The sequence below is a fragment of the Saimiri boliviensis genome, chromosome 10 (genome assembly GCF_048565385.1).
Source record: "Saimiri boliviensis isolate mSaiBol1 chromosome 10, mSaiBol1.pri, whole genome shotgun sequence".
In the NCBI taxonomy this organism is placed as follows: Eukaryota; Metazoa; Chordata; class Mammalia; order Primates; family Cebidae; genus Saimiri; species Saimiri boliviensis.
Window position 1 is genome coordinate 28,686,611 of NC_133458.1, and position 27,312 is coordinate 28,713,922.

The 27,312-nt window shown below is 41.2% G+C and overlaps 1 protein-coding gene across 4 annotated transcripts in view; it reads right to left on the reverse strand.

Moving 5' to 3' along the window:
• Nucleotides 1-27,000, reverse strand: part of CALU (calumenin) — a 35,484-nt gene extending 8,484 nt beyond the window's left edge. For 2 of the 4 annotated variants that reach the window (XM_074379098.1, XM_039472742.2), the window contains exons 1-5: nt 26,899-27,000; nt 16,315-16,546; nt 10,070-10,263; nt 5,413-5,579; nt 4,308-4,368 (exon numbers count right to left, since the gene is read on the reverse strand). In XM_074379098.1, the coding sequence (XP_074235199.1) occupies nt 4,308-4,368; nt 5,413-5,579; nt 10,070-10,263; nt 16,315-16,535 (643 nt within the window). In that variant the 5' untranslated portion in view covers nt 16,536-16,546; nt 26,899-27,000. Of the gene's footprint in view, nt 1-4,307; nt 4,369-5,412; nt 5,580-10,069; nt 10,264-10,336; nt 10,531-16,314; nt 16,547-17,233; nt 17,379-26,898 lie in introns of all 4 variants that reach the window. The other 2 variants (XM_074379097.1, XM_039472740.2) reach the window with 2 other exon arrangements.
• Between the last annotated feature and the right edge of the window lie 312 nt (nt 27,001-27,312).

Sequence of the window (27,312 nt, forward strand, 5' to 3'; positions counted from 1 at the left end):
AATTCCTCAGAGCAGCATTTGCCAATTTTTTCCCATGCTACAGCACATCCAGAAAATGCAGTATTTGTATGGTCCATTGGACCAGGGCCCTGCCCAAGGTGTCCTGAGTGCCAAGAGGACTGATTTGCAATATGCAGGTTGGAAAGTTCTGAACTAGAATATAGATACATGCTTAAAAGATGGTTTTAAGGCCAGGCGAGGTGGCTCATGCCTGTAATCCCAGCACTTTGGGAGGCCAAGGCGGGTAGATCACGAGGTCAAGAGATCAAGACCATCCTGGCCAACATGGTGAAACCCCCTCTCTACTAAAAATACAAAAATTAGCTAGGCGTGGTGCTGCACGCCTGTAGTCCCAGGTACTCGGGAGGCTGAGGCAGGAGAACTGCTTGAACCTGGGAGGAGAAGGTTGCAGTGAGCCAAGATCACGCCACTGCACTCCAGCCTGGCACCTGGTGACAGAGTGACTGTGTCTCAATAAAAAAAGATATGGTTTTAAAATAAGATAGAATATACAATACAACATAAAGTGCATTTTAAAGCTAGATGAATAAAGATGATAAACTATTTGAATTTCTATTTTTATTTATTATTTATTTTTGAAACAGAGTCTTACTCTGTTACCCAGGCTGGAGTGCAGTGGTGTGATCTGTCTCAAATAAACCAACCAACCAACCAAACAAACAAGCAAACAAAAACACACACACACCAAAAATTAGCCATGCATGGTGGTGCATGATTGTAATCCCAACTACTCAGGAGGCTGAGGCACAAGAATCGCCTGAACCTGGGAGGTAGCGGTTGCAGTGAGTGGAGATCACACCACTGAACTCCATCCTGGGTGACACAGCATCCCAGATGTAAAAGTGTTTGCATTAGTTACTGACTTGCAAAAAAAAAAAAGCACACATGCACAAGACAGTTTTGGTAGTTTCAAAACATAACTCCTCTGCCCTTGAATCTATATGATACACAGGGAGACAGAAATATCTCCTTATTTGGCCTCAATGCTTGATAAGTGATGTAGTTAACAGTTATAAAAATTCTTCTCCTTGGGAGGTTCAAATGAGCTCCTCAGTTTTAGCAATGGCAATAAAATGGCAAGAGCCAAGAATAAAAAGATAAATTATTTAAAAGTAAATTAGCCGGGCGCGGTGGCTCAAGCCTGTAATCCCAGCACTTTGGGAGGCTGAGGGGGGTGGATCACAAGGTCAGGAGATCAAGACCATCTTTGGTCAACATGGTGAAACCCCATCTCTACTAAAAATACAAAAAATTAGCTGGGCATGGTGGTGCGTGCCTGTAATCCCAGCTACTCAGGAGGCTGAGGCAGGAGAATTGTCTGAACCCAGGAGACGGAGGATGCGGTGAGCCGAGATCGCGCCATTGCACTCCAGCCTGGGTAACAAGAGCGAAACTCTGTCTCAAAAAAAAAAGTAAATTATTTAAATCCTATTAACATCAACTTGGGATCAGTAAATGCACCTAGGCATTTGTCCACTGTCCTGATAAACTTCTCAAAAAAAAAAAAAAAAAAAAAAAAGGCCGGGCGCGGTGGCTCAAGCCTGTAATCCCAGCACTTTGGGAGGCCGAGGCGGGTGGATCACAACGTCAAGAGCTCGAGACCATCCTGGTCAACATAGTGAAACCCCGTCTCTACTAAAAATACAAAAAATTAGCTGGGCATGGTGGTCTGTGCCTGTAATCCCAGCTACTCAGGAGGCTGAGGCAGGAGAATTGCCTGAACCCGGGAGGCGGAGGTTGCAGTGAGCCGAGATCATGCCATTGCACTCCAGCCTGGGTAACAAGAGCGAAACTCCGTCTCAAAAAAAAAAAAAAATCAATTTAGGAAAACATTTTTCATCCTTTTTTAAAAAGTTTAAAGTATGCCGGGAGTGGTGGCTTACGCCTGTAATCCCAGCACTTTGGGAGGCCAAGGCCAGCAGATCACCTGAAGTTGAGAGTTCGAGACCAGCCTGACCAATATGGAGAAACCCCATCGCTACTAAAAATACAAAATTAGCTGGCTGTGGTGGTGCATGTCTGTAATCCCAGCTACTCAGGAGGCTGAGGCAGGAGAATTGCTTGAACCTGAAGGCGGAGGTTGCGGTGAGCCGAGATCACACCACTGCACTCCAGCCTGGGCAACAAGAGTGAAACAATGTGTTCCCCGCCCCCCCCCCCCCCCCCCGCCAAAAAAAAAAAAGAAAAATCACTGAGCCTTAGAAGAAAAGGGAGGTAACCAGTAAAGGAGTAATTCAATTGGAATAATTCTAGCATGTAAATAACATGTATAATTAGACGACACTTAAGTAAAGGAGCGACTTGCCCCACACAGCCACACAGTTTAATGACAGGTGAGAGAAGTAAAGATTAAGTCTTCCTTTCCGACTTACAAGATCTGAACACAAACAAGCTTATATGAAACACAAAGTCACTGGTGTGCTAGAGTAAGTTATTACAAATGAAAATAAGTATGTGAAATATTAAAATATCTAATATCTTTCTAAAGATAGTAACAGTCATACTTTCCATCTTTACTCATTTTTTTAAAGAGATGGGGTCTCATTATGTTGCTCAGGCTGGAGTAGAGTTGCTATACACGGCACAATCATTCATTAACAATCAGCACAGTTTTAACCAGTTCTAATTCTGTCCTGGGCCGGTTTAGCCCTCCTTACGCAACCTGGTGACCCACTGCTCCCAGGAGGTCACCATACTGATGATAAATTTGTGACTGACTACAGCCCAGAACTCTTGGACTCAAGTGATCCTTCTGCCTCAGCCTTCCAAGTAGCTGGGTATGCCACCACACCCAGCTCCTTTACTCATTTTAATTTCCATCACAGTAATTGGGAAACAATTTGCTCAATTACTTGGTAAGAAAGATAGCTCTTATTTTTTTTTAAGCAATGGGAAAATCTTAAAATTAGTCTGAGGGTAATAAAACAGAGCTTTACTTGGGAGAAGTAAGCCTTGAAGGTGTAACATCCAAAAGAATGTTTTTTTAAAAAAATTTAGACAACTAAAAAGAGAAATGTCAAAAGGGAGAAACTTAAAAAGCAAACGGAAAGTAGTCAGGGCAGAAAATATGAACAGAACACAGTAAAAAGGAATAGCTACAAGAGAGATCAACAACTCCCGGTCATTTATTCATCCATCTCTTAATCTATTCCTGATCTCCTTTCCCGGGATTTCCCAATGTCAGTCTGGGCTCCCTGCAACTCTACATCAGTTTTATACAGCATGCAGGACACACTGTATCTGTGCTATTCAGGATGGTAGCCACAGGTGCTTACTGAGCACTTGCAATGTGGCTGGGATGTGCTATCAGTATTTAAAAAAAAAACCCTCAGTTTATATTATTAAGTGGAAATTATAGTATTTTGGAATATTAGGTTAAGTAACATGCTGTTGAAATTAATTTCATCTGTTTCTTTTTACTTTTTTTTTTTTTTTTTTTTGAGACGGAGTTTTTGCTCTTGTTACCCAGGCTGGAGTGCAATGGCACGATCTCGGCTCATTGCAACCTCTGCCTCCTGGGTTCAGGCAATTCGCCTGCCTCAGCCTCCCGAGTAGCTGGGATTACAGGCACGCGCCACCATGCCCAGCTAATTTTTTGTATTTTTAGTAGAGATGGGGTTTCACTATGTTGACCAGGATGGTCTCGATCTCTTGACCTCGTGATCCACCCGCCTTGGCCTCCCAAAGTGCTGGGATTACAGGCTTGAGCCACCGCGCCCGGCTCTTTTTACTTTTTAATGTGGCTAAAAGTTAAAATTGCATACGTGGCTCACATATTTTGATTGGGGAGTGTGGCTTCTGACACTTTATCACAACCCACTATCACACTGGTCTGGTTAATGATCTGGTGACAGTTAATGATATAGGGAGAGTTCACTCATGGGGTAAATTGTTTCTACAGGCAAATACATCGTGTGTGTGTGTGTGTGTGTGTGTGTATGTGAGACACAGTTTCCCTCTGTCACCCAAGCTGAAGTGCAATGGTGTGATCTTGGCTCACTGCAACCACTGCCTCTTAGGTTCAAGGATTCTTCTGCCTCAGCCTCCCAAGTATCTGGGATTACAGATGCCCACCACCACACCTGACTAATTTTTGTATTTTTTGTAGAGATGGGGTTTCACCATGTTGGCCAGGCTGATCTTTAACTCCTGACCTCAGGTGATTCACCTGCCTCAGCCTCTCAAAGTGCTGGGATTACAGGTGTGAGCCACCGCACCCACCAGTAAATATGTCTTTCAAAGCTTCTCAGCTTCTTTTAAGAAAAACACTAGAAGCAGAGACTTACCAATATACTCTTCTAGATCAATGAAACCATCAGCATTCTTATCTATATCTTCCATTGTTTCCTAAACAGGAAAGAATAAGAAGAGACTATTAAGTTAGTCTCTGAATGAATATGCCAGAAGAAAGTATAGTATCTAGTTTAGGCAAACATTTATTATTCACTAAACACACACATATGCATGTATGTACGTACGTATGTGTGCCTGTATGGTTAAAACCATTTCTAGCCAGGAAATGGTAAAACATGAGCAATTTTTTTTTTTTTTTTTTTTGAGACGGAGTTTCGCTCTTGTTACCCAGGCTGGAGTGCAATGGCGCGATCTCTGGCTCACCGCAACCTCCGCCTCCTGGGTTCAGGCAATTCTCCTGCCTCAGCCTCCTGAGTAGCTGGGATTACAGGCACGCGCCACCATGCCCAGCTAATTTTTTGTATTTTTAGTAGAGACGGGGTTTCACCATGTTGACCAGGATGGTCTCGATCTCTTGACCTCGTGATCCGCCCGCCTCAGCCTCCCAAAGTGCTGGGATTACAGGCTTGAGCCACCGCGCCCGGCTCATGAGCAATTTCTTAATGCTTCAATCTAAAATATCTGAGTCTTCTTGGCAGACCACTGACACTGCTTAATGACAAACTATCTCAACAAGCCCATGATGATCTACCTGGTAGCCTTAGTCATGCTAAAGTCACACTAACAGGAGATGTGACCAGTGATTGTGTATATAGCTATAGATAGTCTATGTTATCAGTAACTGCCTTCTGTGAGAGTTCTTTTGCATCACTGTTATTACTCAATGTCTGACCACTGGTCATGGGATATTTTAAATAATGGGATTTCCTGCCATTCTTACAGTATGAAGCTACCAATGAAATGGCATATATTATATGACAGAAGGTATTATCATTCTAAACAGAATGCCTAAGGCACCTGAAAAATGACTTTATCAAGGTCACAGAAAAACAGTGACAGACCTTGGATTCTGAATCTGGCCAGTACTTATATAGCAAATCCCTCTGCCAAATACATGAAAAAAAGCTAAAGGGGAAAGATGGAATAAGCCACAAAAGGAGAAACCGAGTCCCTGTTCAGAATCCTCATCTCACCCACCTGTACTACTATATCTTTCATGTAGTCATACTCCTCAGGGTGCAGGAAAGCTGTGAACTCCTCCTTTGTGGCAATGAGATCTCCATCCTTGTCTGCCATTTTAAACCTCCGTTCATCTCTAACCATCATCTGTTTATAGTTAAATCCATCATCAGGGTCTGGATCATCTAGAAAACAAAAATTTAGGTCAAAACTTAAAAGGCTTTCAGAAAACAGAAAAATGTGGGGGGGGCGAGGCAATCAATTTCCAACAAAGATAAACAAAGCAATGAAGAAATAATTGATTACACAATTGACTACACAGGTAAAATTGCGGCAGTACAAAGACATTTAGTTTTGGGCTACAGCTCCAGTAATCAGATCTCAGCATCAAGTCCAAGTTCACATGGAACTCTGGCTCTTAAACTATGCAACTCACTGTTATGTTTCATTATTGGTATTAAGGCTACTAGAAGGCTTGAATTTCCCAGTCACATGTGGAAGGCAGTGGTGGCTCTAAAGTCCCATGTGGCCTGAGTTTGAACTCTACCATTTTCTAGCTGTTTGGTCTTGGGCAGGTAACTTAACTGTGTCTTGGTCTCTTTATCTGTAAAACAGACAGTAATGCTGCTGACCTCACAGAATTGCTATGAGGTTTAAATGAGGAAATATATCTAAGTGCTTAGAACAATGCTTAGAACATAGCTGCCTTTCAATACACGTCAGTTATTGCTATTTTTATTAAACATTAGGATCTCATTAAGAAGACAGATACCAAAGGCCTTCTACCTCATATAATGGACACTTGAATTAAAGCAATAAAATGCCACCACTTTGAAGATCACATTCTGCTATTTTTTTCTTCCGTCAACGCAGATATCTATTAAGAGTTACTGGTACTGTTCATCCCCATTTATGTAAAATTCTAGAAAATGCAAACTAATTTAGAGTCACAGAAAATAGATCAGTGATTGCTTAGGGACAGGGGAATGGGGAGGATGAGAAGGATTACCAAGGGACATGAGGAAAATAATGGATATGCTCATTATCGTGATTGCAGTGGTGGTTTCACTAGTAAATACGTATGTCAAAACTCATCAATTGTGCACTTAAATACATACAGTTCATTTTATTATGTCAGTAACATTTTATGTTTTTATTACCAAAAAAAAAAAAACCCCACCTTAGATTACAACCAAATTGAATTTGAAACTACCCATCTGTTATGACATCGAGCTACACAAGCAGCAGGTATCTAGACTCTATACAATAATCTAGAAAACTGAAATTTAGTTTTTAAGCTGAAAAATGTGGCATTAATTGCAGAAAATAAAAATTTTTTTCAATATGAGTTGCTGTACAAAACAAGTAAGATAACAGACGAAGATTTTGTGAAGATATTTTAAAAAGTAAAAGACACTACATTAATGATAAGAAATTACTGTTTCGGCAACATATTGATTACATAAAAAGGATATGGTAGCAGTTTCATAAAAAAGACCCATGGGGCCCCTTTAAGAATAACATTACTGCTGACCTTTGAGACTGTTCAATCTTTCCACACTTTAAGCACAGTTTAAAGAAACAAAAACAAAAACTACTGCACTATTTTGAGAGTTGAGCATCTTGAAGCTTCATTCTTTATTGAGTGTCAAAAATTCAGTAAAATAGCTTAATGAATCATAAGTCTTTGGGGTCCTGTATAGAGTGTGTGTGTGTGTGTGTGTGTGTGTGTGTGTGTGTGTGTACACACACATCCCTAAAGCCATAATAGGTTGAATATGGAGAACATAAGGAAAACAAGCCTTTCTCATGTATTAAAGTGTCTCTTCTAAACAAAGTTTAAGTACTATATAACATAAATAAAAAACATAACAGAAGACAACTTATACTTTAAAGACTAGATTCTTACATAAGCACTCTCCTCCCCACCTTGGGATAAAACATGGTGACTGGACTCAAATAGCCTAATAGCAACATGCACATATACACATAAGGATGGAAATAGAAAGATACAAAACTTTTTTTTTTTTTTTTTTTTAAATCTTTAGAGTCGGAGTCTTGTTCTGTGGCCCAGGCTAGAATGCACAATCATAGCTTGCTGTAGTCTTGGACTCCTGGGTTCAAGCAATCCTCTTGCCTCTGCCTCCCAAGTAGCTAGGACTACTGACAAATATCCATTCATGGCTAATTTTTAATTTTTTTTTTTTTTTTTTTTTTTGAGACGGAGTTTTTTGCTCTTGTTACCCAGGCTGGAGTGCAATGGCGCGATCTCGGCTCACGGCAACCTCCGCCTCCTGGGTTCAGGCAATTCTCCTGCCTCAGCCTCCTGAGTAGCTGGGATTACAGGCACGCACCACCATGCCCAGCTAACTTTTTGTATTTTTAGTAGAGACGGGGTTTCACCATGTTGACCAGGATGGTCTTGATCTCTTGACCTCATGATCCACCCGCCTCGGCCTCCCAAAGTGCTGGGATTATAGGCTTGAGCCACCGCGCCCGGCCAATTTTTTTTTTTTTTTTTTTTTAATAAAGATTAGGTCTGGCTTTGTTGCCCTAACTGGTCTCGAATTCCTGGGCTCAAGCAACCTTTCTGCCTCGGCCTCCCAAAGTCGTAGGATTAAGGCATAAGCCACTGTAATGCCTAGCCAAAACTTTATTTTTAAAGACAAAACCTATATGCCTATAACTCTGCTTGGAATGCTGTATTTATCTTAAGCACTAGGGTTGGCCCTAGTGCGCCTGTATACAGCTTTAGGTAAGCTCTTGATCTAGTTTTGCTATAGGCAGGGTAGATCTTAGTAGTTCATATTCTACTTGTGGCAGAGAGAGTGCTAACCTTTCTCTCATGGATAGTTTATGCCTGAACTCCCAATTGAATCAAGAACACACAATAACAAAAACTCCTCCTCACTTCTGTAAGCCGACTCATGACCCCCTCAGTGCTGTCCACCCGCATGCCTCTGGGGAAAGATGCCTTATAAAGACATTGCTTCTCCAGCCGGTGCTTCAGCTTATGTAGTCTCAGGCAGTAGAAATACCCATTACGTTGAATCATCTGCCCTGTGAGGCAACAGAGCTCTCAACAGATTTTTATGCACATAATCATACACAGTGTTGAAGAATCATTCTGGGCAGCAAGTGAGAGCCTAGGTCAGAGCTGAGATTTGTTTACACACCATTTTGTTTAGATCACTAATAGCCTACTCTTTGCTTTATAATTAATTCCAAATAAATCAGGAAGGTGCTGGGTCTCAGCCACAGCAAGAAGCAGGATGCCTCTCCATCTGTGCTGACTGTTTAATACATGTGTTCTAATTGGGTGAAGGATATGTTTGGTTCTTGGCTAAGTATCAAGCATTGAGAGAGAGTGCCTCTTTAGTCTTAGGAATGAGAACAAGCCTGACACCGAAATAAAAGTCTCTTCACCAGAAATGCATGCAATCCTGTAATTAACGCAGACAGCTGTCTGTCCAGTGGGGAAACAGATCTATTATACACTCACTGTCAGTCAGTGGTGGAGAATGCTTGCTTTTACCCAGAAAGTTGCCTAATTTCCAGGACAAAAATGCAGCAAGTACCATTTATATTAATATATAATTTTGTCTTAAACTGTAACCATGTACAATAGAGGAATTTCACAAATAAAAACACCTTGGGTCATCAACTCAGTAAGATCACTGCCTAGTATTTAGCAGCAGGCAAGTGTTACAAGTAAAAGAAAATGACTAACAAGTGGTCCAAGCATACAAGCTATCAAATGAACAAAAAGCAATCAAATCAACATTTATTTGCCTTGAAGCATTTGCAAAGCAGGCTGATAAACTCGTGTGCCAGAGAAAACAAATGGGAAATTTTCATTTCTAAACTTCATAAGCAGACATACTGAAATAAATTTTATCAAGGAAATCTATTTTATTAAGAAAGAATTCTCACCAGTTATAAAGAAATCTCAATTGGTTTGAATTTTAGGTCCAACACTTTATTGGGACCATGTCAACAGACATCTCAAAGCCCCTTGCTTTGCATTGTTGGAACTATGCAGCTTTATAAAAGCCTCCCCCCACCCCTTTTTTTTTTCTTGACAGGTCTCACTCTGTCCCCAAGGCTAAAGCACAGCAGTGCAATCATGGCTCACTGCTGCCTCAACTTCCTGGGCTCAAGTGATCTTCCCATCTCAACCTCCTGAGTAGCTGGGACTACGGGTGTGCGCCATCATGCCTGGCTAATTTAAAAAAAAATTTTTTTTTTTTTTTTTTTTGGGGGGGTAGAGACAGGGTTTCACTATGTTGCCCAGATCAAACTCCTTGGCTCAGGCAATCCTCCCACCTCAGCATCCCAAAGTGTCAGGATTACAGGTGTGAGCTATCAGCACTCGGCCCAATATATCCTTTTAAATGAAATCTACTCCAAAAACTGTTTCTATGAGGGATGACATACAGAAAAAATGGTAAAATATATGTAAAATGCTAAAGATGTAGAAGATACCAGACTTCAGAAAAACATAATTAAACAAATTTAAAAATACATAATATGTAAATTTAAAATTAATAAAGGGAAATCAGCTTAGCACTGAATTGAACTACTTAAGATAAGCTTTCTTTCCTTTATTGTGTGACCCATTTGTTTCTTTGACTCAAGACCACGGTCTCTACCAGGCTGACATCTTGCCCCTTACCCAGGTAAGTGCCATAAGTCACGTTTCTGTACTCATCCCAGGAGATTAAGCCGTCTTGATTCATATCAAACTCCTGCCATTGGTTTTCAACATTGTCATATATGTACTTCTTCTGGGCGTGCTTAATCCAGGATCTCAGCTCCCCCTCCGTCACAAACCCATCTTTATCCGCGTCTATTTTATCTACAATCATTCTACAAGACAAAACAGTTACGTTTCAAGGTGCCAGCTCCACAAGGCTTTTTCCCCCAGATAGTAGGGACCTACCTAAAACGTAGCCGTAGGTGGCATTTTTATACTCCTCCCAGGAAACGAGGCCGTCCTCATTGAGGTCATGCCCCTTCCACTGTCGCTCTACATCCTCGTAAATCCAGCGCTTTTGTGCAAATTTAATCCAGTCTTTGAGCTCATCCACAGTGACAAACCCGTCCTTGTCGCCATCTATTTTACTTACAATCTTTCTGTAGAAAATGCAGAGAAATCCAGCAAAAGGTTAAAAGGACACAGAACTCTGGACTTAGCCAGGTGTGTGCCCAGGACTAATGCACAGAAATAAAAAATTGTCTCCAAAACAAAACTGCCAGGCCAGCAACTGAAAAAAATGGTCCATTACTGGTCTGTAATGAGCCACGTGAATAAGGTCAACAGTCATGGCTGGTGCACTTGGATCCAAAAGCAAGCTGTCTTTTCCCAGTTTGTGTTCAGCCTATGGAGGTAGAAATCTCTTTACAAGTAGATTTCAGCCTATGATTAGAATTTAGGAGTGAATATCCACTCCTATCAGAGTTCTCCACTCTTTACATCAAACAGCATGTAAAGATTTGTTTTTCCTTTTTTTCATTTTTATTTTCTCTAGTGAAGATGTGGCTGAACTTTTTCTTCATTGCTTACAGAAGAGAAACTCCATTTTTTGGCAAATAATCATGGTTTTCTAAAAATTCAAAATATTTACATCAGACTTTTAAAAAATTAGCTGCTTTTAGAAAAAGTAACACTTTTGATAAAAATACAAAGATATCAAAAAAGTTCTGGATCATTGTCTCAAGGCAAGATTATTTTTAAAAAACAGGTAAAAAGATAGGGAGATGCTTATCTAAAAAATGGCTAGCAGCTTTTAAATACTACACTGAATTGGATTTTTACATGAGAACAGAAAACTGAGGAAATGATGTGGTAAAAATGTATATCTGATTATGAGAATGTTAATAAGCTGAGAGGGTTAGTACGTAAATTATAAAGGAAAACAACAAAGCTAAAGAATCAGCAGCTTTATGAATCTTCCTTTACAAGCTTTTTTCTTCCAGATCTGTCACCTTAAGGATTTAAAATAATGTGCATGATATGAAAACTTCTGTTTAAAGATGCGATCACTTAACTATAGAGGCAAAGTCAACCTATGTAATGTCACCCAAGTAAGCAGCCCGGTTTGAATATGAAGTTCAAGTCAAAACTTCCAACAGAAGTGAAATCTTGGCATAATCCTATGCTCTATTATTCGCAGGACTGAAAAAGATCGCCACTTGGTAGCAAATGATGTCTTTCCCCAGTTTGTGTTCATTTCATGAATACAACATAGGATAGAGATCAGAATTGCCGAGTAATAGAGACACTATGAAAAGAGACTCATCTTGATACTGATAGGGTGTTAGACACAACTATTACTTAAATCCTGTAACTAACATTTTCCTTCAGAGAATGTGTAATCTTGCTCTAAAATGTTAACAGGAAAGGTAAAGCAGTACGAAGTTGTCTCTGGCCAGGTGTGGTGGCTCACGCCTGTAATTCCAGAACTTTGGGAGGCCAAGGTAGGCAGATCACCTGAAGTCAGGAGTTCAAGACCAGCCTGGCCAACATGGTGAAATCCCATCTCTACTAAAAATACAAAAATTAGTTAGGCATGGTGGCGCATGCCTGTAATCTCAGCTATTCAGAGGGCTGAGGCAGGAGAATCTCTTGAACCTGGGAGGCAGAGGCTGTAGTGAGCTGAGATCCCGCCATGGCACACCAGGCTGGGCAACAAAGCGAGACTCCATCTCCAAAAAAAAAAAAAGTTACCACTTAAATATCTTCTCCTATCTACACAGACAGAAGGACAGTTATTGTTGTTGTAATTTTAGTCCTATAACATTTTAACACTATTCACAGATAAGCTATACAAATATTGAAAACTTCTACATTATTTATAATGGGATACAGTTTGGGCCCAAAAGATACTGGCTACCAGTAGTGTCACTGTACAGTTCAGAAATAAAGGCCAAGGAATAAAAGGGCAATCAGAGTCCCTCCAATCCCTGAAAGGTATTTTTAAACTATTATAAATAGCATGAAGAGAAGGATTGCCCAGATAAAAAAAGACATGTGACTATTCAAGCCGGGCTTTTCTTAATGAAGTTGGCTGAAGAGCATTCTATTCAATGCAAATATCTCAAGTGGTTTAATCTAGGGATTGGAAGACTTAAGAAAAACACTTATTATTATTTTTTTACTTAAACAGAAATACAGTTGTACAAGGCAAACTTCTTTTTTAAAAAAGGGATAGTAAATATTTCTGACTTTGTGGGCCACATATGGTCTAGAGAGTACACACGTGTGTGTGTGTGTGTGTGTGTGTGTGTGTGTGTGTATTTTTAGACAAGCCTCTAAGAAATGTAAAAGCCATAGCCGGGCATGGTGGCTTACACCTGTAATCCCCCAGCACTTTGGGAGGCCAAGGCAGGCAGATCACCTGAGGTTGGGAGTTCAAGACCAGCTGACCAACATGGAGAAACCCTGTCTCTACCAAAAATACAAAAAATTAGCCAGGTGTGGTGGCGCATGCCTGTAATCCCAGCTACTCTGGAGGCTAAGCCAGGAGAATTGCTTGAACTCAGGAGGTAGAGGTTGCAGTGAGCCTAGATCGCAACATTGCATTCTAGCCTGGGTAACAAGAGCGAAACTCCGTCTCAAAAAAAAAAAAAGTAAAAGCCATTCTTATCTTGCTGATCATCAATCCTGTAGGCAGTTGTGTAAGTACACTGGAAGTGGGCACATCTCATTTTAGGCATAAAGCTTTAAACTATCATCTTTAAATGCCTGTGTAAATTTATAAAGCTAATGGTGTCATAGTCCTCTGATAGTGAAGAACGCTATAGATGCCACCAAATAAGCCTTTATTCTAGGACAGACACAATGCATTAGTGCACTCCATGTTATTTCTTTTAGGAGGTAGTACATACCTCTACATTTCAAGGAGCATAAAGCAAACCCCTCAGTTGTTTAAGAATCTGGATCAATAAATCAGCTCCAGAAGGGTGAATAATATTCCTGAAATTTTCAGTATGCAAAATTTACTTCTATAGTAAATATATCAAGGATGAGATTTTTTTCTTCTTCTTTTTTTTTTTTTGAGACGGAGTCTCGCTCTATCACCAGGCTGGAGTGCAGTGGCACAATCTCGGTTCAATGCAAAATCTGCCTCCTGGGTTGAAGTGATTCTCCTGCCTCCATCTCCAGAGTAGCTGGGACTACAGGCTTATGCCACCACACCCAGCTAATTTTTGTATTTTTAGTAGAGACAGGGTTTCACCATGTTGGCCAGGATAGTCTCAATCTCTTGACCTTGTGATCCACCCTCCTCAGCCTCCCTGCTGGGATTGTGGGCATGAGCTACCACATCTGGCCAGAGAACTTTTTAAATATTAAGAACCACTATCTCAAAACAAATCTTCATTTGAAGGACAAATATAATGGTCTATTTGTCAACATTCTTATTAAGAAAAAAACCCTGAAACTTACATATTTAATTTTTTTAAAATGCTTCCTGTGTTCTTTTAGATATTACTAAAGATTTTAAAAACAGTAGTGAATTTTTGCAACTAAAGGTATAAACAATGACTTATCTCTTAATAATTACTTGCCTTATAGACAGATGGAAAAAAGGGGACACCTGTTGTTCCCAGCTCTGGTATATCGTACCCTACCAAATCAATGTTTGGAAATGCCATAGTAAATAAATTTTTAAAAAAAGGTTTGCATGGAATTCTTGCTCCCAACAGTATGTTACTGTATAAAGTAGGGATATTTGTCACTACTGACAAAATTTTGGAGAAGCAGTCTATTCATACATTCCACAAAAAACATGATTTTAGGCCGGGTGCGGTGGCTCAAGCCTGTAATCCCAGCACTTTGGGAGGCCGAGGTGGGTGGATCATGAGGTCAAGAGATCAAGACCATCCTGGTCAACATGGTGAAACCCCGTCTCTACTAAAAATACAAAAAATCAGCTGGGCATGGTGGCGCGTGCCTGTAATCCCAGCTACTCAGGAGGCTGAGGCAGGAGAATTGTCTGAACCCAGGAGGCGGAGGTTGCGGTGAGCCGAGATTGCGTCGTTGCACTCCAGCCTGGGTAACAAGAGCGAAACTCCGTCTCAAAAAAAAAAACAAAAACAAAAAAAACATGATTTTATCGTCTTATTCTAATCAAATACAGAATCTGTGCATGTGCTAAACTTTTAACATTCACTGATCACAAAAAGGAATACTTCCTACTGAAAACTGCCAGCAGAGCTTTATTCCTACCTGCAAGGAGCCAGAACATCTTCACTGAAGTATCAACTACCCTAAATGACACCAGACCTAAGGGCCTTACATTATTTAAGAGTAATTTTGTGAAAAAATATGTGCAGACCAAAACGTGGGTTGGACACGCAGAATATTAATGGGTGTGACATGAAGACTTACAATACCCTCTGCAGTTCTATTTTCAACCTGGAATGTTAGCACAGTTATTAGATTAAAACTGAAAGTGAGGATGGTCTCTCAAAAGAAAGCAGCCTAATAGAAAATTCTGTTATGCATATCTATCTATATCTACTTTCATATGGGATAGTGCTCATTCTACATAGCAGAATATTTTTATAATTTGTCAATGTTGAAGAATAAAACATTGTACCCTTCAGGTAGCAGATAACCCAGTGAAAAAATAAATTTATTCTGCAGCATCTTCCAAAGCAAATTCTACAACGGTGTCTTATGATCAAAACGCTACCAATCAAGACAAAGTATTTTTGAAAATTGCTACGTGTGGCACAACTTCCCACACAAATCTCTTGAATGCAATTCAGAAAGTTGCACCAACAGTGCTCACCGAGAAGAATATTTTTACAAAATTGACCTGCATTTTCTTAAAAAAGAAGGCTTTGGAAGGGCCGAAGAAGACATTCTCAGATCTCCAATTAGAAATAATCAACTGGGATTCTACCAAATCCATTTTTCAGGTCAAAAGCTGCCTACCAAGAGAGCCAAAGAACCTATGGCCCCGCTGTTACTGAAACAGTAACCCAGTATGAGTTAGTGTGGTGGCATACACCTGTAGTCCCAGCTACTCTGGAGGTTGAGGTAACAAGATCATCACTTGTCACGATTTTCTAAAAGACAAAGTTGATTTGATTTTTGTTTTTTCTTTTTTTTTCTTCTTTTTTTTTTTTTTTTTTTTTGAGACGGAGTTTCGCTCTTGTTACCCAGGCTGGAGTGCAATGGCACAATCTCGGCTCACCGCAACCTCCGCCTCCTGGGTTCAGGCAATTCTCCTACCTCAGCCTCCTGAGTAGCTGGGATTACAGGCACGAGCCACCATGCCCAGCTAATTTTTTGTATTTTAGTAGAGACGGGGTTTCACCATGTTGACCGGGATGGTCTGATTTCTCGACCTCGTGATCCACCTGCCTCGGCCTCCCAAAGTGCTGGGATTACAGGCTTGAGCCACCGCGCCCAGCCGATTTTTGTTTTTTAATTAAGCAAATATCTGAGAATGAAAATAAAGAGGGTGAAGGACACCTTGGGAAATCATAAACTTTATAGGGACTCAATATGCAGTTTATTAGCCCATCAGAGACCTGGCTTGTACAATAAGTCAACAGGTCACAGATAGTTTTTAAAACTTAAAATCAGCAGAGATGAGAAGTCTTCCCATGCAGTGTTCTTCTGGGAGCAAGATACTGCAGTTCAAGTTGGGTCCCGCAGTACTTGGTACTTTTATGCAAAAATGATGCTTTGTAGAATGAGGCACAAACTGTTACTTAATTAAAAATGTATGAAAGCAGGCACTTAATTAAATCTTAGAGGTAGCAATTCCGTGGTTAGCTTTCAGAAGATGTATTAATAGTTCAATACAACTTTACTCATGACTGAGCCAGAAAAGAAGAAAAGAGTAGTCTTTGTAAAGAATGTCATTACACATACTAGTCCCTTGAGAGCTGGCACCTTACCCAAGCCTTTCCTTGCTCTCTTCTGGTGTCAGCTGATCAAAGGTCTTTGCTTCTTCGGCACCCAAGAAGGCATCATGGTCATAATCAAAATTCTGAGCATCATTGTGAACTTTGTCGCTGAGTTGAGGCTCATGATGTACACGGTCCTTCTTTTCTGTGGGCTTGCTCAAGGCAAAGGCTGTGCACAGGGACAGGCACATAAGAAACTGTCGCAGGTCCATGATAATTAGATCTTAAAGAAAATGAAAAGCAGTTAATTCAGGAGGCAGTATGCTTAATAACTAAATAAGAAATTAAAAGCTCACATCCCGGTTAATTATTAATTTGATGTACACATCTATGCAAGTCTTTTATATTATCCCAAATATTACTTAATCCATAAAATAAGTATGGTGGAATATCAGACTCTTCAATTATTATGGTGAGAAATTTTTATCAGTTTCCTTCATCTGATTGTAGGCTAAGAAATTTATAGTTGTAATGTCCACTTTGTGCTTTCTTTCAAAAGATACCAAAGTAGAACTTTCATCCTTTTGCCCAAGTCCATAACCATTAAAAGTGAAAGAACCAAGATTTAAATGCTGATTCCAAATCTTTTACTTTTTGTAACGCATCAATGGGCTGGTCTTCAAACACAGCTGGTTATTAGAATCATCAAGGAAGCTTTAAGTTTCCCCTATTGATTTAGAATCTCTGAAGCTGAATGCAGACATTTGTAGCTTTAAATGTTTTTCAGGTGATTCTGATGGTCATCAGATTAGGAACTAATGAAATACTTGGCAGTTTCCTTGGTCTATAGCACCGAGTCTCCGACATCCAGGCTTAACCTTGAGTCACCTTCAAATGCCAAATCATGCAGATGGTCTGGTCATGGGTAATAATTTCTTTATCCTTCTGCACAGTTGTTTCTCATACTTGCCTAGGCATAAAGACCACCTGGAGAACTGTTCAAAGTACAGACTTCCAGGCCCTGCTTCAAATTTTCAGAATCTCTGTAGTCATAGGTGATTCTAATGAATAAGCACAAAGCTGGAACACTTGACTGAAAAATGTGACCAAAAAACCTGCAGAGAAGATGCAGTAGAAATCTGTTTAGCACACTCTAGTGATACCCTACAGTCCTGTCCAGAGTGGTTAAGGTCTTAGACAAAAAATAGAAAAAAATAAAAAATAAAGGAGAGGGTTTTCAGGCTTTTACATTTTTTCTTTCATCACCAGAAAAGCAACTCAGTGGGGGAGGGTAGAAGGTCCTGAAATGGCGGAGGAGGACACATCAGTGGAGAGTGGAAAGTGTTCTAGAGTAAATATGACAATGCACTAAGACAAACAGAAAGGTACCTAAGGAAATTATGGGGCAGGGCGGGGGGGAGAGAGTCTGTCCCATGTGCCTCACTCTCAAAAAAGGTACTGTTACTGATGATGTGAAGGTTAAGACTTATGAAAATTCACCAGAGGAAGCACTGTGAAAGCAAGATCATGAAACCCACAGAGAAAGGGGTAGAAGGTGGTAATTTTCTTACTCTGTTCCTATCAATGTTAGAACTTGGCTATGTTTCTCAACATTGTTTCCTTCAATCCCATCAAAATACCCACATTTACAGACAAAGATACTTGTATTAAGATGTTCAATGATGCCAGTTCACAATGATTAAAAAACTGGAAAACTGCAGGGCGCGGTGGCTCAAGCCTGTAATCCCAGCACTTTGGGAGGCCGAGGCGGATGGATCACGAGGTCAAGATATCGAGACCATCCTGGTCAACAATGTGAAACCCCGTCTCTACTAAAAATACAAAAAATTAGCTGGGCATGGTGGCACGTGCCTGTAATCCCAGCTACTCAGGAGGCTGAGACAGGAGAATTGCCTGAACCCAGGAGGCGGAGGTTGCGGTGAGCCGAGATCGCGCCATTGCACTCCAGCCTGGGTAACGAGCGAAACTCCGTATCAAAAAAAAAAAAGAAAAGAAAAAAAAAAACTGGAAAACAAGGCTGGGCACGGTGGCTCACGCCTGTAATCCCAGCCCTTTGGAAGGCCAAGGCGGGCAGATCATGAGGTCAGGAGTTCAAGACCAGCCTGGCCAATACGGTGAAAACCCGTCTCTACTAAAAATATAAAAAATTAGCCGTGAGTGGAGGTGTGCACCTGTATTCCCAGCTACTTGAAAGGCTGAGGCAGAAGAATCGCTTGAACCTGGGAGGAGGAGGTTGCAGTGAGCTGAGACTGCACCACTGCACTCCAGCCTAAGCGACAGAGCAAGACTGTCTGAAGAAAGAAACAAACAACAGTGGCCATTATAACTGACTACATGAAAAAACAAAACAAAACAACAAAAAAAAAAAAAACAGGAAAACAGATGAAAACAGAGAACTGGTAAAATATATTAAATCTCTATTATGGAAAAATACACAGAGATTAAAAAGAATGACGTGAGGCCGGGCGTGGTGGCTCACACCTGTAATCTCAGCACTTTGGGAGGCTGATGCAGGTGGGTCACTTGTGTTTGGGAATTGAAGACAAACCTGGGCAACACAGTGAAACCCTATCTCTACTAAAAATACAGAAATTAGCTGGGCATGGTGACACACACCTGTGTAGTCCCAGCTACTCAGGAGGCTGAGGTGGGAGGACAGCTTGGACCTGCCAGGTGGAGGTTGCAGTGAGCTGGGATTGTGCCACTGCACTCCAGCCTGGGCAACAGACAAAGATCTTGTCTCAGGGAAAAAAAAAATAATGCCAGACCATGATGACTCATGCCTGTAATCCCAGCACTTTGGGAGGCTGAGGTAGGCAGATCACTCGAGGTCAGGAGTTTGAGACCAGCCTAGGCAACATGGTAAAACCCTATCTCTACTAAAAATACAAAACTTAGCTGGGTATGGAGGTGCACGTCTGTAGTCCCAGCTACTCAGGAGGCTGAGGCACGATAAGTGCTTGAACCCAGGAGGCGGAGGCTGCAGTGAGCCAAGATTGCACCACTGCACTCCAATCTGGGTGGCAGAGCAAGATCCTGTCTCAAAAAAAAAAAAAAGAAAAGAAAAAAGAAAAAAAGAAAAAGAAAAAGAAAAGAATGAGATGGATTTATCTTCAGTGAAATGGATAACTCACTAAAATGTCAAGTGAACAAAAAAGCAAGGTGCAAAACAATGTCAAGATCTCATTTATGTAAAAAGCAAAGCAATTTAAACAATCTCCCGAGCCTTTTATTTGTATAAAACATAACATGCACAAAAATGGTGTGGAGAGATAAACACCCATGTGTAAACAGTAGTAACCTCAAGGCTCATGGGAGAAGAGACAGGATTGGAGCGGGTTGGTACACTTGTGTGTATCATCTAATTTTTATAAACAGCACACTCTCATGTTTATTAGCTTTCTGTGTGTATTACTTGTAAAATATTGCTCTAAATGAGTAACACTCTGGCTGACCCTCCAATAATTAAACTGATCAAATTAGTTAAGAGTGAACAGAAAATTAGAGATTTAGTGGTTCCTTAAATACAACACTAAAGTGAGTTTGCCTTTACTTTAGGGCAAAATGAAACTTCTACATCAAACTATAAACAATTCTTTTTTGAGACAGGGTCTCACTCCATTGCCCAGCCTAGATGCAGTGGTGTGATGATAGCTCACTGCAGTCTGGACCTCTGGGGCTCAAACCATCCTCCCACTTCAGCCTCCCAAGTAACTGGGAATACAGATGAGTACCACCATGCCCAACTAATTAAAAAATTTTTTTTGTAGAGTCTCACTATATTGCCCAGGCTGGTCTCAAACAATCCTCCTGCCCAAGCCTCCCAAAGTCCTGGGATTACAGGCGTGAGCCACCACACTCAGCCTATAAACAAATAATTCTTTAGATAAACAAAACTTTGGAAACAAAAAACAGGATATGTTGTTGATGTTTAGTGATATATTCCAACAATATATGACATATATTCCAACAACAATGACAGAGGCCTGCAGAATCAAGTAAAATCAAGAGTCACTGCAACAAAGCATTTTCCTTATGTCTAAGGGGGCCTTATGGCAAAATTTTATAAATGATTACATTCTCAAAATATAACATAATACCCTAAAACTCTGGCCAACCCCAAATATTACAATATGAATAAATGCTTACTCACTCTAACACTATCAGGGCCTGGAAAGGACACTGTACCAAGTTTTGAGACATGTAGCACATAGAAATGTAACAGATTGGTTCACTTTGTGATTTAGAGGGAAAACTACACTTATGTTTCAGGCTTAATATCTTGATACAAGGATACAAGAATTCCAAAGAGTAAAATGCAAGTGATTTAACTTTATCACTCACCCATTTCTCCTTCCTTCCCCTCTCTCAACTAAACTTTCAGTCTCACCCTTAAACAGTCTCTTCCCTTCTGTCAATCGGTGCTTCTCAGGTCTCCACAACCCAGTCTTTCCCAGGCTGGGCTACTCCTTCAAGCTTGCTCTTCTCTTTCCCTCACCCACACAGTTGTCTACCCTGCTGCCTCTGCTTCTTCTCCATCCAATACTAGCCTGAAACCTGGCTTCCTTACTATTGATGAAACTGCCTGCAAGGGTCATCAAGGACCACCTGATGGACAAAACCAGTGGTCCATCTTTACGTCTTTGTCTTTCTGCAGGGAGGAATGAAAAATCTGCACTTTAAGTTCTACTTAAAAAAAAACACAACAAAATGCCTTTTGTGCTCACATACACCAACTTCTGGCTATTAGAAAGTTTAACAAAGGGCCTCTTGTTTTATGAATATAGACACTAAAAACAAAAAACACCACCTATACCAAAAACTGTACTAGATTTATCTAAAACCATATGGTTTTTGATACGGAGTGTATATGTTCAAGCAGAACAAAGGATATCCAAGACAAAGGATATTTTTATGTGGGAAGATGTGAAAAAGAACAGTATAAAATAACTCCACACAAAGCATTTGAAAAACTACATTAGTGCACTTTGTTTTATTTTTTGAGACTGCGTCTCTCTCTGTTGCCCAGAATGGAGGGCAGTAGCACAATCTCGGCTCACCGCAACCTCCACCCTGGTTCAAGCGATTCTTCTGCCTCAGCCTCTTGAGTAGCTGGGATTACAGGCATGTGCCAACACACCTGAATAATTTTTGTATTTTTAGTAGATACAAGGTTTCACCATGTTGTCCTGAAACTTCTGATCTAAAGTAATCATCCCATACTGGCCTCCCAAAGTGTTGGGATTATAGGCATTAGCTACCATGACCAGCCGGTGTACTTCATTTCTGAAGCATCTTTGTCTTTCAACCAAATTGAAACCAAATGATACAAAGTTAATGACCCTTCTCATTTTCCTCATCCACTTTAACACTTTATAAAAGTTTAGGCCGGCTGTGGCTCATGCCTGTATTCCAGCACTTTGGGAGGCCGAGGCAGGTGGATAGCCTGAGGTCAGGAGTTCGAGATCAGCCTGACCAATGTGGTGAAACCTCATAGTGGCGTGTGCCTGTAGTCCCAGCTGCTCAGGAGGCTGAGGCAGGAGAATAGCTTGAACCTGAGAGGCGGAGGTGGCAGTGAGCCGAGATCACGCCACTGTACTCTAGTCTGGGCGACAGAGCGACACTCTGTCTCAAAAAAAAAAAAAAAAAGCCGGGCGCGGTGGCTCAAGCCTGTAATCCCAGCACTTTGGGAGGCCGAGGTGGGTGGATCACGAGGTCGAGAGATCGAGACCAACCTGGTCAACATGGTGAAACCCTGTCTCTACTAAAAATACAAAAAATTAGCTGGGCATGGTGGTGCGTGCCTGTAATCCCAGCTACTCAGGAGGCTGAGGCAGGAGAATTGCCTGAACCCAGGAGGTGGAGGTTGTGGTGAGCCGAGATTGCACCATTGCACTCCAGCCTGGGTAACAAGAGCGAAACTCCGCCTCAAAAAAACAAAACAAAACAAAACAAAACAAAACAAAAAATTAGATTGAGCTGTGAGCAGTGGCTCACAACTGTAATCCCAGTACTTTGGGGGACTGAGGTGGGTGGATGGCTTGAGTCTAGGAGTTCAAGGAAACCCTGTCTCCACCAAAAATACAAAAAATTAGCTAGGTGTGGTAGTGCGGCTGTAGTCCCAGCTACTTGGGAAGCTGAGGTGGGAGGATCGCCTGAGCCCAGGAGACAGAGGTAGTAGGGAGCCATGATCATGCCACCACACTCCAGCCTTGGTGAGGGTACAAGGCCCTGTCTCAAGAAAAAGAAAAAGTTTAAATTGGATACCTTTTCTGTTCAAAAAGTAAAAGAAAGTTTAGAGGAATAGGTATAGATCACAGATCACTTCCATCTGGAAAGATCTTTGTATATCCATTGGGCTATATATAATGATCGCAATACTGGTCCAATGGATATACTATGGACACAATGGACGACATAATATTAGGAAAAATATGATAGACGTAAACAAAAGACTTAGCTGTATGAGCTTTAATCATATGACCTAGAAAGTAAACCAATGGTTGTGAAAATTGAATATCCTCACCTCCCGTTTCTCAAATGAGTTTCTCTTTTCTAAAATTCTGTCCCTCTACCACCAAGGGTAACATCTAGTATTTTTTTTTTTTTGGAAAAAAGAAATCTAGACCTGTACTGCCCAGTACAGTAGCCACTAGCCATATGTGACTATTAAGCACTTCAAATGTGGCTAGTGTGAATTGAGGCCAGCATAAGTGTCACATTGTACATCAAAAGAATGGTATTGTATATGTATTAGATTAAATATTACTAAAACTACTTTCACCTATTGTAGATTTTCACCTGAAAATTTAAAAGTACATATGTGGCTTGTATTATTACTTTTTTTTTTTTTTTTTTTTTTTTTTTGAGATGGAGTTTCGCTCTTGTTACCCAGGCTGGAGTGCAATGGCGCGATCTCGGCTCACCGCAACCTCCGCCTCCTGGGTTCAAGCAATTCTCCTGCCTCCGCCTCCTGAGTAGCTAGGATTACAGGCACGTGCCACCATGCCCAGCTAATTTTTTGTATTTTTAGTAGAGATGGGGTTTCACCATGTTGACCAGGATGGTCTCGATCTCTTGACCTCGTGATCCACCCGCCTCGGCCTCCCAAAGTGCTGGGATTACAGGCTTGAGCCACCGCGCCCGGTTGTATTATTACATTTTTATTGGATATCATGTTAGACACAAACCAAAAGATTAGAACGGAAAAGCTATCCAGTAGCTATCATTCTTTTGTAGTACTAGTATGTCACCAAAAATGGTCTATGAAGTTGTTTTCATGAATCATTCCAGTAATTTATAAAAAGAAAAAATTAACAGGGTTAAGTGATTTTAATAACAATGAGACTTAAGAATTGATTTCTTCGATCCAACCAAAAATGTCCTTAAAAGCTCTAAATTCTTACCACTCCTCCCTTCAGGAAAGAACTTAGAGCTTTCAAGGAAATTTTTGTGCCCATTGTGTATCCATTGGACCAGTATTGCAATCAATACATGGCCCAAGTTTTCACTTTTGGTAAAGTGCCATTGGTCACAGAATACTTAAATCATTTCAGGGAAATTGAGATGTTTAAATTCAACTTCACAAGAATGTTAACACTGAGTGATCCAACAGTTATTCTGGTTGACCAAAGACCCATTGCTCAATGTTAACAATGGGGGAAATGGGTGTGGCAGTAAAATTCCAGTTCTCTGAGCTGGATGGATATTCAGCAGAAAAGGCATTTCTCCACAGTGCAGCAAAAGCAGGATCTCATTGTTTGACTGTCTACTTCAATTGGAGATTACGGGGAATAGCCTGATAGCAATTTAACTACAGTAAGGCCTAGGTTATGAGATCTAGAAAATGAAGTTATCTTGTTATCTGACATTCTTTACTTACAAACTTTAGTACAAGTACTACCAACGGACTATCACATAAAAGTGATGGCATCCTTCATGATTTGGTAAGTCATGATACCAACACATAATTTATTTAACGTCTAGCGATGACGTTACATCGGTTCATCAACATATTCTAACTATGTGATGGAGGGAATACATTTATAAGACAGCTGAGATATAAAAGTGTAAAATGTGGCTGCAGGAAAAAAAACTCTGAGAATGTCTGAAACTATTACTCAAGCTTCATTAGTTCTATAACCAAAGCAACCCAGCACAAACTTTAAATTTTTCTGGCTACAAAATAAAAAACTTTTTTTTAAGAAAAAATTCTAGAAATTCTGAGAGAAAACAAGTTTCCTTTTGGTCAACAAGCCTTAATACATAATCAATTGTGAGAGAAATGCTACTTGAAATGTAGGAAAGGAGCCTTGGTTTCTAGTTTTAATTTTGCTGTGCATGTGTAACATGCGTGACATTGTTGAGAATTTGGTAGTTATTTTAGCTCAACCTTCCTTCAGTGCCAGATGTCTATAAATAATTTTAAGATCCTAGCAGAAAAGACCTACCTACTATAATCACTCTAGCTGGAAGTGATCTGTGATATTTTTTTCTTTTTGGACAAAAACGGTATGATCCAATCTAAACTACAAAACTCGTTTGTACCACTCAAGAACAATGACCATAGGCTACTTTAAGTTGTCTCCTTAGCTCCTCTTTAGAATCTACATTTCCGGAAGAATGACTACATATTAGTTAGTACAAATTATTATCCCTGTATTTTCCCTTATACACGGTTTTGCACTTTTTTGATACCAATACATTTTACTAGATTAATACAACTTACTGAATTAATTGGGCAGTACTTGACAGCAGTGTGGTTCCTGCCTGCCTGTGCTCTCCAACCTCCAATTCCATTTACTGGACCTGGCTATCAGCCAGCAACAGGCAAAAGTATTACTTCAGCTGTCTTAACTTGAATACATAAATTACAGCATCACCAACATCCATACTTAAGAGTTCAGAGAGACAGAATCTAGGACCTTATGGCCTAGCTGGCATTTCCAGCGGCTATCCTTGGCTACCCCTCTTGTCCTTCCCATATCCCTGGCATATCTACGTTATATAACATCTGTTAACACCAACGTACTACGGTGTGGTGTTGTATACCTCTAGTCTCAGCTACTTGGGAGGCTGAGACAGGAGGACTGCTTGAGCACAGGAGTTCAAGGATCCACTTGGGGAACACAGTGAGATCCTCAACTCTAAATTTAAAAAAATAACACCAACATATAGATCACAATACTGCTCTAATGGATATAAAGCGCTATCAGTAAGTATCTCTTGATACATCACTGGATGAATGAAATCGATGAGTAGATTGAAAGGGACAATGAGTTGGTTTCAAAGCTATATTTAGTATTATTCACTCAGGCACACTCAATACATTTTTGTGAGCTTATGGCTCTCCTACTTGTGATTCTCAAAACAATCTTGTTGGAAACCCCGAATCACTGTAAAACCTCAGATTAGGCCTTGACAAACTTACTTTCTTGACAAATAACAATTCAGAGGTTATATCTGGTCCCTCATTTGGATACTATAGAAATTCTTTGGTGATGACTGTCGTTTGGTATTTGGTTAATTAAATCTGAGTGAGGTCAAACTTGCATTTGTCTTGTGTCAAGTTCCATTCTATGGCAAAGCCTAATTTAACAGAGATTCCAAGGTTCTTTGCCTCCAAACTGAATAAACTACCGGAACAAGAAACAACTTGAAGCCACCTTATTCTCAGTTCATTAACGTTGACTTTATGGTCCATGCCAGAAAATGACTGCAATTCAATTATCAAAGACACTATTCTAGAATTGTAGAATTCTAGGAATTCAGATCACAGGCTCAAAAGTTTTAGCAGGAGACCCAGGAAGCTTTTGCCTTGATGCAAAAGCAGCTTTCGAAACTGACTGCAAGGCACTCTACTATACGCTTAATCAGGGCAGCTGAAATGGAATTAAGTTTATTTCTGACCTCAGCACGCCAAAAATCAGTAGGATATGGGGCTAGAAGCAATAACAACAAAAAAATTAATTCCCCAATACAGCTTTAAAACCTATTTTCCGTCGCTAACTTTAGTACGTAGCCAAACATGGACGCTCTAAAGACTCAGCTTTTCTTTAAAACTGTACATATCACGTAGTGTCTTCACTAGTTCTTTCCTCCCTTGTTTTTGCACCATTTAGGTGAGTGACTACGACCTTCTTGGCAGATGCACCCAAGAGTCGGGATGTGGCCTTGGGGCGGGGCTGGCAGATACAAGCAGGCTGGTGAGTGGGAGGGGGCAGGGAGCTGTGACAATAACACTATCCAAATGCCCTCCGACCTTCCGGAGGCAAAAAGTGACCCTCTGGTTCCAGGGACTCTGTGAGTGGCACGACCCAGAGACGGACAAGGACGCGACAGGCCAGGCACAGAACAGTAGCCAACGGGACGGAGTTCGACCGGACTAGCCCCCCTTCCCAGAGCGCGCGGGAAGACGAGCGGCGGCCTCCATCCCATGCTGCACACCGAGGGCCCCGGGATCTCCAGCAAGCTCAGGCCTGGGACCCCTACGCCAGCAGAGACACGGGCCCCGAGTGAGGCAGGCACCTGCTGCGTCCAGAACAAGACCAGGGACAAAAAGAAAACGAATAAAGATGAGGTGGTGGTGAAGGGGCTGGTCATCACTGTACTTACCTTTCCTCGTAGCCCCCACAGCACAGGACGCCGTGGCCGCAGCTTATCCACCGGCTCAGCTCACGCGCGCTAGCACCGCCCAACCGGAAGCGGCTTTGCGCCCCACCCTCATCCGGCTCGTCAGCGGCCTCCCGACCAATCATCAGCAAACCCGCCGCTGACGCATAGCTTCCCCGAGCTACCATTGGCCCAGCAATCTCATAGCCAGGATTGGCTCGAAAGCGCCACGTCCCCGCGACTGCGCTGAGTTGCGTGGACCGGATTCCCGCCCAACTCTAGTCCCCGGGCTCTTTGGGACGGCGGGCCCCAGCCTCAGCCCCAGCCCCAGCCCCAGCCTCAGCCCCAGCCCCAGCCCCCTATTGCGGATGGCGTGGGCGCGGCCGTGTGGCCGCCACGTCCCCATTCACAGCTCAT